The 13,497-nt window shown below is 39.1% G+C and overlaps 1 protein-coding gene across 5 annotated transcripts in view; it reads left to right on the top strand.

Annotated features, from left to right (window-relative positions):
* PAK1 (p21 (RAC1) activated kinase 1) overlaps positions 1-13,497 on the top strand; it is a 144,025-nt gene that overhangs the window by 96,709 nt on the left and 33,819 nt on the right. For all 5 annotated transcript variants that reach the window (XM_047752304.1, XM_047752307.1, XM_047752306.1 and 2 more), the window contains exon 5: positions 3,765-3,802. In XM_047752304.1, coding sequence (XP_047608260.1) covers positions 3,765-3,802 — 38 coding nt within the window. The remainder of the gene's footprint in view (positions 1-3,764; positions 3,803-13,497) is intronic.

Below are 13,497 nucleotides of genomic sequence, written 5' to 3'. Positions count from 1 at the left end.
GCATTTTTGGGGAAGGTGGGAACTGAAATGACTAGCTAATTTTGGAGAATGCTTTCCCCAGCAAGTATCTGGCTTGTAGCAAAGGGCACAGATGGTGAGGATGACAGACTGCAACTTTGCTCATGTCATGCTGCATGGTGGTGCTCCAGAGAGGGTCATGTGTGTACCTAGTGTATTTCCATCCTGTTATCTGCACCCCCCCCCCCCATGGGTCTGTCTTACTTCCATTGAGGGACTGGGTCATTCCAAGGCAGTACTGAGGTTAAGGCTGGGTAGGAAAGTTTTCTAGGTAAGAGGTTAGGGCTTATGTTTTAAACAGTTTTGTTGTGGAAATAATCAGACCAGAAGCTGGCTTTGAAAGCCTCAGCAGCAGAATTTTTGATAGAACCTATTTTTATGTTAATGTGTGTGGATGTGTACAAGTGCCATTTATGTACATGGAAGCATAGCTCTGTGGGTTTGCATATGTTTGAAATTAAAGTCCACTTATTTGTGAGTGAATACGTGTATAGATATATACATTTGGGTAATTGTGGGTATGTTCATTTGTGCGTACATGAATCACATTGAGTGTATATGTATAGAATGTATAGATATGTATCCATACAGCTGTTTCAGCAGTTATAAATTTGTGTAAACGTGTGTGTGTATGCACACACATGTGCATGCATGCACACTCATGAAAGGGATTTTTAGTTTTCTAGAAATTGAAGGCCAGGACCAACTTTCCCTTCTTTTCATATTACTAATTTTGATAATGCCACTTCAATTTGTACATGTTTGCACATGAATTATCTCATTTGATTCTCATGATGGCCTTGGGAGATTGATAGGGCAAGGACTGTCATCTCCATTTTGCAGACTAAGAAATTAATTCGGTTCAGAGAAAGTAAGTAACTTACTCAGAGTGCCTCAGCATATCAGCTTAGTAATATATCAGTGACGGAAGTGTATTTTCTCTCTCTCTCTCTTTTTTTTTTTCCGTCTTTTCTAGGGCCACACCCATGGCACCTGGAGGTTCCCAGGCTAGGGGTCTAATCAGAGCTGTAGCTGCCGACCTACTCCAGACCCACAGCAACTCAGGATCCGAGCCTCGTCTGTGAACTACGTCACAGCTCACAGCAACGCCAGATCCTTGAAGCAGGCCAGGGATTGAATCCGAAACCTCATGGTTCCTAATCAGACTCGTTAACCACTGAGCCATGATGGGAACTCCTGGAAGTGTATTTTCAACTTGTGCCTTTAAATCCTTTGCTGTCTCTATGCCAGTTTTTGTTAAGTTTCCTGTTTTTCAGTACTTTTTTTCCTTAAAAAAAAAATTTCTAAGACAATTTATTCTATCAGTCTACCATGTAATATTCTATGTTGGTACTGTTATAAAGAATCTGTCCAAATGGATTTTAATCTTCAGTATGGTTCACTACCTTTTTTTTTTTTTTTTGGCTTTTTGTCTTTTTAGGGCCGCACCCTCGGCATACAGAGGTTCCCAGGCTAGGGGTTGAATTGGAGCTGTAGCCACCAGCCTACGCCAGAGCCATAGAAATGCCAGATCAAAGCTGTGTCTGTGACCTACACCACAGCTCACGGCAACACTGGATCCTTAACTTACTGAGCGAGGCCAGCAATTGAACCCGCAACCTCATGGTTCCTAGTCGGATTTGTTAACCACTGAGCCACGACAGGAACTCCTCACTACCTCTTTTTTTAAGAAATTAAAATATAGCCGATTTATAATTTTGTGCCAATTTTTGTAGTAAAGTGACTCAGTCGTGTGTGTGTGTGTGTGTGTGTATACATTCTTTCAAAAAATATTTTTCATTATGGTATATCTCAAGAGCACTTTATTTTCTGTACTAATTAGTACATAATGTGATAAACAAACCTGGACAAGATTGACAACTCCAGGTTGTAACTCTTCTTTGTAGGGTTATAACTCTACTTTGCTACTGATTTATGTAGCCTTAAACCTGTTTCTTTTTCTCTGAATCTTAGTTTATTTATTTGTAGAAATGAAGAGATTTAAAGTACTTTCTGCTCTGTCATTCTGTGCTATAGGAATTTGATTTTTTTTTTTTAAATGGAATTCCCGGGGGAGGGATTAAAATCCAAGCCACAGCACCTACACTGCAGATGCAGCAATGACAGATCCTTTAACCCACTGTGTGGAGTTATGGGTTGAACCCATGCCTCTGAAGTGACCTGTGTTGCTACAGTTGGATTCTTAACCCACTGTGCCATAGAGGGAAGTCCTGGAATTTGATTTTTATGTATATAGGAATTGTACATCACATTTAAAAGGAGCAAACTTACTTTTTAATTTATTTTTTAATATGGTGGAGAGATGTTTATTACCAGAACACTCAGTCTTCAAAAACACTAGCAATACATAAGATTAGGGATGGTCCAATGAAGGCATAATATTACCCTTGGTATAGAACTTTCTCTTGGACAAGAAAAGCAAGTGAATTATGTTTAAGCTATATCCTGAATTTATTTTTCCAGGGTGTAGCTGGCTATTCAAGTTTTTTCTTTTTGTCTGCACCTGTAGCATATGGGAATTCCTGGGCCAGGGATTGAACCCATACCACAGTAGCGACACAAGCTGCTGCAGTGACAATGCCTGATCCCTAACCCACTGAGCCACTTGAGAACTTTTAGAACGTATTGTCACAGTTTATGGGTTCATAATTTATCACAGGACCAAAGAAGCTATACCTGACACTTTCATATATGATGGAGTTGAGATCTTGGACATCATCTGTGCTTGTTTTGGTAGGAAGATGTAGGATTTGATATAATATTTCTTTTCCTTAATTCCATTGGTGGTGAACTGCTGAAATCAATCTTTTCTTGGACCTTTAGGAATTAAAGAATAAATCCAAACAAAATACTTGGTCTTTCAGCTTATTTTCTTGCTAAGATCATCATTGGGTCTGTGTTTCATATTTCATCAAGTCTAAGGTATCATTGTTTGTAACATGCATCATTTATTTTACCTGCCTCTAAAGAAAAAAGAAGCGGCCAATTAAACCATGAAATACCTTTAATTGTAGGACACATCTCTGTTTCAGATATTGATGTTAATGTGAAAAAATATACATCCCAGAATCAATAAAATGTGATTGAGGGAGCTTGGATTTATTCTTAGAAATGAGACTCTACACCTTTAATTATACTTGACGTGACTAATGCAGCTCTTTTCCTAAGACTTAGTCTTTGTTTCCTTTTGAGCAATAGACATAGATGTTGAAAGAGCCTTTCTAAAAGCTAAAGCTGCATACTGGTCGTGATGTGTTATGGATGCCTCAGGGTGATACCAGCTATGAATTCTTTCCTTTTCTCCTGGAATACAGGAAATTTTCTTGCTGTTGAGGCCTGGTGATGTGGGTATAGTTCTAGCATAGTATTTATTTATTTATTTATTTTTATGCCACACCTGTGGCATATAGGGCCAAGGATCAAACCCACTCTACAGCAGGACAATGCCGATCCTTAACCCTGCTGGGTCACCAGGGAACTCCTAGCATAGCATTTAGAATTAGACTAGGATTCAGTTCTTGACTCCTAATAATCTGTGTGTTAAAATAATTTGTGGGCAAATTACCTTACTTCTTTGAACCTCAGTTTTGCATGGTGTTGGGTGTAACACTGTTGTTATTCTCTGAGCTTGGCAAGTACTTCCCTGAATAAGCTTCTTTCGAGCTCAAAAAAGGATTAACTGTAATTGTTTACTCAGTGAGTCCCTTGTCTTTTATCTTTTGCAGATAAATCAGCTGAGGATTATAATTCTTCTAACACTTTGGTAAGCTTTTATTTCCTCTATTCTGATATGGACATGAATGATTTTTAGGGATCGAGTCAGTATGGTAGATGCAGAGTCTGGGCTGGGAGGCACTCATCTTGGTCACTACCTGACCCTGGGCCTCAGAGTAAAGGACTTGGACTTAATAAGCAATAGATGTCCCTTCCAGATATGGTTTATTAATGCTCTAGAAATCCTAACACTGGCTGCTAGGCTCAGGTTTTTTTATTTTTTCTTTTTAAGCCTCCACCTATGGCATATGGAGGTTCCCAGGCTACGGGTTGAATAGGGGTTGTGTGTGTCTACACCACAGCCACAGCAATGCAGGATCTGAGACGAATCTGTGACCTATGCTGCAGCTTGCAGCAACACTGGATCCTTAAGCCACTGAGCTAGGCCAGTGATAGAACCTGTGTCCTCCTAGAACTCCCTAGGCTCAGTTTTTGCCTGTCACTTTGAATGTTAGGAAAGCCAATTTGCCTTTCTATTTTTTTCTTTTAAAAAAATTTTGACTTACCTTTCTGAGCTTCGTTTTTTTCATCAGTAAAGTGAAGATGATATGGTAGAGTCTACAAAAGCAGGTTAGGACTGATTGTTGAAGTGGGCAGATTCAATTCATTTAAGGTCATTCAGTCCTCTGAAGTTGTAATGAATGACCTGTCATTTGAAGAGATGTTACAGGAGTCATTGTTGACCTCAAAGATTCCTCTGGCTTTCGCAACTTACCAATTCTGCTTTCCAGAGCAGATTATGAGATGAGCTGTTGGTGTTGGTTTGAAAAGGTCTTATAACTAGTAAGCTCTAATTTATATAATACAACACTGCTATTCTTTATACCCAGTGTTGTCTCTTGTGCAGAGGTGTTTATTTCATATTTATTTACTAAATATTTGCAAAGCCTCTACCCTGTGCTAGGGTCCTATGTGGAAAAATGGCAATATAAGGATGAAATGGACATTATTCCAACTCCTAATTTCCCAGTCTTGAGAGTGACATGAAGACACAGCAGTTATATTGCAGCGTGCTCAGACTTCATGAGGCCAGGGGCTATGTCTGACTTGTCATTTGCTAGATCCGTGGCATCTAACAAGTAACCATTTACTGAATGAAATATACTGGATGTTTAAAGAAAGCTTCTTTATGGTGGAGTCTGAGCTGAATGAATTAGGTATCTTGGAGAATAATGATGAAGAGACAAGGGTATTCCAGATAGAGAGAGAAAAACTAAAATGTGCCAAGGCAAGGAGGTTTGTGAGGTGTTCTTGTACAGAGAACTGCAAATGGTTTGTTATGATTGGAATGTCAAGTGTGAAGGGAATAGAGGTGGATGAGGAGGAGGAGGAGCGTAAGCAGGTCAGGTCATGTAGGAATTTTAACTTTATTTATTTAAAGGTAATGAGGAGCTACTGAAGAATTTTAAGTAGGGGAGCTGTACATTCTAGCACAATACTGGGTTACCATCCAAATACTTTGAAGCATGCTTCCAGAAATGGGGATTGGTTTAGTCTGAGTCATTTATACTGTGATTAGTTATAAAAAATGTTAACATGTCCATTGCCTTATAACATTCTGGGGCCTTTCTTATTCACTATCTCTTAATCTTTATAGGAGTTTAATGAGTGTCTTGTGGCTCAAATGTCTCTATGTTTTCATAGAAGGAGTGGCAGCTATATTATTTATTGAGTAGGTAATATGTGCCAGGCACTGTGCTTTATATATGTTAACCTAATTGGTCCTCATCATTCCCTTGTGAAGACATTATCATCCCCACATCACAGGTAGGAAAATAGATTTTCCTGAAGACTCATATAACTGCTGTTGAGGAGAACCAGATTAGAAATAGGGTTTTCTAAGTCCCTATCCAGGATGCTTTGCACTGTGGCAGGGAACTGAGAAAAAAGATGTCAGAGAGGTCTTATAAAGGAGACTGCGGTAAAGCCTTAGGTCTGTTGTTCATTAGTGAGGAGGAGGCGCCCTGGGGCTCCTGCCATATGGCAGAGAGGAGAACACCTGCTTGGTAAAAACCTGCACTGGTTTGGTGTCTACAATTAAAAGCCCTCAGGCTGTCAAGGACGTTTTCTCCCCCAATTTAGAACATTGTCCCTGTGGCTAGTCCTTTACTGGTTTGAAATGGGGGATATGGTTTTCATTGTGGTACCATGACATTATTTTCCATATTGGTTTCACACAGATTATTCCACTTGATTTGTGAGATAATTGGATGAGAATTGTTATTTCCATGACACAAGAAATTGAGACTCAGAGAAATTGACTTGCTCCCTACCCTTGAATGAGTTAGAAGTAGAGACCAATACAAAATTCACTTCTCAGCATTCATTTATTCATTCATACCGTAGATATTTACTTAGCACCTTCTTTGTGCTCAGGTGTTGATGATACAAAGATGAATTTGCACTATCTTAGTCCTTGAGGAAAAATTAACAACAGAATAGAGGGATAAGAACTCCAAGAGAGGTACATGAATAACGTGCAATGCCGATGGAGTGATTTATTCCAACCGGTAGTGTAGAAAAGTTTGCACAAAGTTCTTGGGCCTAATAATTGGTTATTTTAATAAATGTATTTAAGGTTTCTTCTAGGTCTAAAATTCTTTTATTTATGGCTCATTGGTCTGTGAGACATCACTCAGATTCAGCAGCACTTTGTGCCGAGATTTTCATTTATAAAATCACCTACTATGTAACAGGCTCTTTTAGTGCCCATGAGGCAAGGACTGGTAAAATCTTCGCTTTTGATCTTATAGTTTCCTCAGGAATTAGAACGTATAAACAAGGATTTAAGATGTAGTGTCAGGTAAACATAGATAATGATACCAGCCAGAGAAAAGGGCTGTGGCTTCCTTTGTGAAGTAGCGTGAACAAAAGCCAAGTTGTTGGGGATATGACATGTCAGACAAAAGAGCCTGGATCCTGGGCTGGCCCTAAGGAAGTATTTTAAATGGTAGAGTTAGATGTGTATTTTAGCCTAAACTACCGTCTTAGAAAGACTCCTCTGTTAATTAGATCAGTGTAGTGTGATGAATTCATGTGTTTTTCTTTCTTGCTCTGATAAATTAATTTCAGAAAAGATATATTGAAGAGTACATACAAAACAGTGCTCCAAAATAAAAACAAGATGTAAAAAAACCATAGTCAGGAATTCATGGAAGATAGAAAACAGGTAAGATCAGATTGATCAGACTAGCAGAAACCAGAGCTTAATGTTTGTGGAAGAGAAAAATCCTAGGAAGATGAGAGTAGCTCAAGAGAATATATATTAAAAAAAAAAATATATATATATATATATATATATGGTGTATGAGAAAATATATGTAAAAAACAGGAAAGAGTCTTGGGTCATCTTCAAGAGTAAGTTAATTTAAATTCTGTAATTGAAACAGCAGAGGCAGTCTCCATGTTACAATGAACCAGAGTTACCAGAAGTTTGATTCTAAGCTTAAACCACCTACTTTGTAAAGAAAGTAAACTGCCTACTTGAGGAAAATGCCTGGTGTGGGTACAGGGGCCTGAGAGAGAAGCATAGCAGTACTGGAGTTAACTACAGATCTCTACAGCAGGCATAGCATAGAGGAAAAACGAAAAGTGGCTCTGCCGTGGAAGAAAGAACGTTAACTTTCTGCATCCGAAGGATAGATTTCTCATGCTTTTGATAACTGGTAGGAGAGAAATCTCTATCTTACATACTCTTATGTGCCAGCACACCCTAAAGTAATGCTTTCCAGTAACCACTTCTGCGTAATTCACCATTCAGAGGAGGGGACAGGAGAGAAATTGACCTTACACAGCTATAGAGGAAACTCATGCTAGTTGTACACATTCATTAATCTGGGATTTCACTGATAAATGAGGGGATAGCTAAGGATCTCTAGACACTTGAGAGAAACAAAACATTAAAGGTAAAGAAATAAAACTGACCCCAGGAGAAATTGATAATTCAGGAAAGAGAATAAAAAAAATCTAGTATATTCAGAGAGGTTCTGTAGATGTTACATCCACAAAAATACATGACTGTTAGAACAATTAGAGGATAAAAAAGAAAAAAATTAGAGATTTAAGACACTAGAAAAAACAATTGAAAGAATAGTGGAAGAAAAATCCCTCACCTAAAGAAAGGCATGAGTCTTCAGATGGAAGGGCCTACCAATTATCAAGTCAGGTAACTGTAAAGAGACCCAAAGATAAACAGATCTTCAAAGTTTTCAAAGTAAATATATAGCTACTGTGTTTCTTTTTTCTTTTTCTTTTTTTTGGCCGCCCTATGGCATATGGAATTCCCAGGGCAAGGACCAGATCTAACCTGAAAATTCAGGAGTCTTAACCCATTGTGCTGGGGATTGAACCTGTGTCTCAGCACTGCAGAGATGCCGCTGATCCCATTACACCACAGTGGGAACTCCCAGCTAATGTTTCTCATTAGCATTAGTGGTCAGAGAAGTAATATCTTCAGAAGTTATGAAGAAGATTATTTAGAATCAGGAATTCTATACGTAATCAAACTAGCATTCAAGCATGAGGTCAGCATAAAGACATTTGGACATGTGGCAATGCACAGATAACTCTTGAAAAGGCTAAATACCAAATACTAATAGTAATTACCTCCTGCATTGATGATGATTAAGAATACTCACTTAAAATTATTTTTATCCAAGTATTAGGTTAGAAAGTCAAATAAGACAAAATCCTAGTAACTAATAACTGTCATTCTGGGATCTTCCTTTACTATTGTCTTTGAAATTTTTTTGCTTTTCTGTTTTGGAGTTTCCATTTTCCCTATGCTTGCCTTCCTCATTTTTAGTTTGCTTCCTCATTTGGTGGAGCCCATCTTCCAGAAGCTTTGAGAAAATAAATGTGAAGTAAATGTTTAATACCTTTCAGGTGTCAAAATGGAGTGCCTCTTTTCTACTTTCCCATTTGATTGATATTTGGCTGAGTATTGAATTCTGGATTGAAAATAATTTTCCACCAGAATTTGGAAAATGTGCTTTTGTGATCTAGCTGTTAGCATTGGCTATTGAAGTTCAGAGCTATTTTATGTCTGCTTCTCTGTATCTGATCTATTTTTTTCTTTTTCACTTGGGAAGCTTATAGCATCTTCTTTGTCATGATTGCTTTGAAATTTCATAATTACATTCCTATATTTACCTATTTATTATAAGGAGCTTTGTGGATACTTTCAACCTGGAAATTCAAGCCCTCAGTTTTAGGAAATTTGTCTGAATTGTTTAATTGATGATTTCTTCCTTTCTTTTCTTTGCTTTCTCTTTCTGGAACTCCTGTTACTTAGATTTTGGACCGATTCTCCTTTTTTAAAATTTTTACTCTAGTTTCCTTGCCTTGATTTTGCTGCGTAAATGTGCAGATTGATTTTCAGCTTTGCCCACCGTCAGCTTTGGATCAGGCCTCCTTGACAGTTTCTGCTCACCCATACGTTATTGCATCCTTTGCTGATCTTGCCTCCTTCCCTGTTCTCCATATCTTTCTAGGCTTAATGCCTTTAAAAGGCCATTCCTTTATTATAGTTCTAGTGAGATTTTAAGAAATAGATGCCTGTATTCAATCTATTATTTTTATCAAGGATTCCTGAGGAATTTTCACTTGTAATTCCTTGTATAACTATATTATATAAAATGTATGATAAGAAACTACTAGTTTTACATATGACTTAAAATTTTTACTTTTAAAAGGCAGCATTATTGAGGTATTGTTTATCTACCATAAAATTTACCTATACTAACTGTACAGTTTAGTGGCTTTATTAAATTTATTGACCTGTAAAACTATCACTGCAACCTAGTTGTTTTGTTTTGTTTTTCCTGATTTTAGGGCCATACCTGCAGCATAGGGAGGTTCCCAGGCTAGGTGTCAGATTGGAGCTGCAGCTGCTGGCCACAGCCACAGCCACACTGGATCCAAGCTGTATCTGTGACCTACGCCACAGCTCACAGCAACACGAGATCCTTAACCCACTGAACAAGGCCAGGGATTGAGCCCGAATCCTCATGGATACTAGTTGGGCTTGTTACCACTACTGAACCACAGTGGGAACTCCACTACAATCTAGTTTTAGAACATTCCCACCACCACAGAAAACTCCCCTGTGCCCTTTCACACTTCCTTGAAACTCCCATGCCCTAGGAAACCACTGCTCTTCTTTCTGTCTATGTAAATTAACTTTTTCTAGACATTTTATATAAAGGCACTCATATAGCATGTAGTTCTGTATCTAGCTTCTTTCACTTAATGTAAAGCTTTTGAGCTTCATCCATGTTATGGCATATATCAGCACATCATTCCTTTTTTATGTCTGAGTAATGTTCTGTTGTACGGATATACTATGTTTTAAAAATTCATTCATAAGTTAATGGGCATTAGGGTTATTTCTTATTTTTAGCTACTCTGAATAATGCTCATGTGAATATTTATGTACAAGTTTTGGTATGGGATCTATGTTTTCACTTCTGTTGGATATATACCTAAGAGTGGAATTGCTGAGTCATGTGGTGACCTTTTGAGGAACTGCTAGACTGTGTTCCACAGTGGCTATACCACTTTATACTCCCACCAACATTAGGAGGCTTTTAATTTCTCTGTATCTCTCCCCACATTTGTTACTGTCTGTTTTTTGCTATAGCTGTCTTAGTGGATGTGAAGTAGTATCTCATTGTAGTTTTAATTTCTATTTCCTAATACTGTTGTTGAGCATTTTTCATGTGCTTATTGGCCATTTGTTTATCTTCTTTGGAGGAATTTCCTTTTTGTTGTTTATCTCTAATTTATTTCCACTGTGGTTAAAGAATGCGTTTTCTGTGTTTTTGTCATTCAAAATTTATCGAGATGTGTTTTATGGTCTGGCATATGTTCTATCCTAAAAAATTATCCATAAGTGGTTAAAGATAATGTGTGTTCTGCAAAACTTGGGTGGAATGTTCTGTATATGTCACTTAGGTTGAGTTGATTGAGAGTGTTATTTATTTATTTATTTATTTTACTTATTTATTTTTTTGCTATTTCTTGGGCCGCTCCTGCCGCATATGGAGGTTCCCAGGCTAGCGGTCTAATCGGAGCTGTGGCCGCCAGCCTACGCCAGAGCCACAGCAACGCAGGATCCGAGCCGCGTCTGCAACCTACACCACAGCTCACGGCAACGCCGGATCGTTAACCCACTGAGCAAGGGCAGGGACCGAACCCGCAACCTCATGGTTCCTAGTCAGATTCATTAACCACTGCGCCACGACGGGAGCTCCTGTGTTTATGATTTTAAAACTGATGAACTTTGGGTAAAAATAGTAGGTGTATCTAATGTTCTGGCCCAGGGTTGCTCCCACCCATCCCACCCCAGCTCTCTCAGAGCCTGGGTTATTCTAAGACAAGGCAAGCTATAACTATGTGGTCCAGGAAGGCTCAAATTCATTTGAAGCAGTGGGCAAAGCCCAGGCCCAATGGTGCTGTCAACTGCAACTAGCCTGAGACTGCAATCCTGGATCCTGGATAGGGCAAATTCTGGTTGAGGCTACTCAAAAGGACAGCCCTGTAAAAGGTCTCAATAAATAACAGAATTAGAATGAAACTTAGCAAGGATATAAATAACACTCTCAGAGTTCCCGTCGTGGCGCAGTGGTTAACGAATCCGACTAGGAACCATGAGGTTGCGGGTTCGGTCCCTGCCCTTGCTCAGTGGGTTAACGATCCGGCGTTGCCGTGAGCTGTGGTGTAGGTTGCAGACGCGGCTCAGATCCTGCGTTGCTGTGGCTCTGGCGTAGGCTGGCGGCCACAGCTCCGATTAGACCCCTAGCCTGGGAATCTCCATATGCTGCGGGAGCGGCCCAAAGAAATAGCAAAAAGACAAAAAAAAAACCAAAAAACCAAAAACAAAAACATAAACACATTTCAATAGCTTGCGTAGGCTCTGGGAGGTTTGGGGAATACACCAAGTATTTCCTTCCTCAGAATCTTGTCCTTCTTCCATCTTTCAGGAATATTCTTTTCCCAGAGGGTCTGAGGCTTATTCTGTCATTTCATTCAGGCCGTTAGAGAGGCCTTTACCTTACTACTCTAAAGTAATATTTCCCCACCCTCAGCCAGTCTCTACTCTCATATGTTTATCTTATTACTGCCTTGCAGTTTGGTCATTAATTTTGACTGTATCTTCTTCTAAAATGGAAGCCACAGGATCAGAGACTTTATATATTTTGTGCAGAGCTTAGAACAGAACATGGTAGGCAGTGAATGAATGAGTGACTTGAAGTCACTGGCTTTTTTAAAAAGAGGTTTGTGGAGTTCCCAAGTGGCTCAGTGGGTTAAGGGTCCGGTGTTGTCACTGCTGTGGTGTGGGTTTGATCCCTGGCCTGGGAACTTTGCCAGCGCCCCCCTCCTCCCCAGCCCAAAACAAAATAAAAAGAGGTTTGTGATTATTAAATATAATGATAATTTAATTGATTCCTTACATCTTTCTAGCCCCTTGCCATTTCCAAAGTGTTTTTATACCCACATCAATTTATTTCTTCCTGCCAATGGCCCTGTGAGATAGGCAGAGAGCTGCTGTCATCATCTGCATTTTATGGATGAGAGCTGTGGCTTAGCGTGGCACAGCCTTACCCAAGAACACAGGTATAAGAAACAAAAATCTGGACAAAAACCTGTATATCTGGATTCTGGTAGTTATTAGTACCACCAACTCAAAGCTATCACCTGTGGAAAACAGAACATGTTGCTAAGGAAGGTGATGAATCCCCTTCTCTGTAGTTTTAGGAAGCAAACAAACATAGTATTTACAGTCTAATTGGGCAGCCCTGGGCCCACCTGATAATGAAAAAGACTGCTGAGTTAACTTTGTTCTCATTTGGGGTTCCTAGTTAGATTTTATTTAGTGGAATATTGGGGAGACAAGAAATTAGAGCAGAAAAATATCAGAATACATGCTTTGACAGGAAGAACCTCTGTTGGATTTTAGAACTGAAAGTAATTTAAGGTCACCCCTTAAATTATATCAGTCCTCTGCTTCCACATTCTTTAAGTGCTGAAACTTGAGACAGAACAAATTCAGTGCCTGTGTTCACCAAAACTAGTGCTTACATACATTTGTCACTGGCAAGTTAAGTTATGCCCTGCATTAGAGCTGCTGTTAGAAGAATATGAGGTTCCCACAGATACTGACTCACAGACTTTGAAAAACTTACGGTTTCCAAATGAGACAGGTTGGGGGTGGGGGATGGGCTGGTGGGTTCGGATGGAAATGCTATAAAATCGGGTTGTGATGATCATTGTACAATTATAAATGTAATAAAATTCACTGAGTAATTTAAAAAAAGGATAAAGGCCAGTCTTCCACACAGTAACTCTGGTCTAATAGTCCACTAGATAAGTTTGTTCACTTATTCCCTGTCCTTCTGACTCCTGATGTTCCTCTCTCCAGAGGCCCCAAATGGTAGCAGGAGGGGAATTCTCCCTCTGTTTGTTTCTGGAATCACATGGTGAGCTTCTTTACCACATGGGCCATTTTTTCATCTTTGTACGTTTATGTCAACAGCATCCATCACAGTATGTTACTGATACAGAGTAGGTACTCTGAAAATATCTGAAACTGTTGAATTATATCAGTATGTACTTACTGAGAGATCCCTATTGCTTCTCTGGCCCTTTATTGTAATCATTTAATCTCTATCAAAAATTTCATGT

This window comes from Phacochoerus africanus, chromosome 11 (assembly GCF_016906955.1).
Source record: "Phacochoerus africanus isolate WHEZ1 chromosome 11, ROS_Pafr_v1, whole genome shotgun sequence".
Classification (NCBI taxonomy): Eukaryota; Metazoa; Chordata; class Mammalia; order Artiodactyla; family Suidae; genus Phacochoerus; species Phacochoerus africanus.
This window is presented reverse-complemented; position numbering and strand designations above follow the sequence as displayed.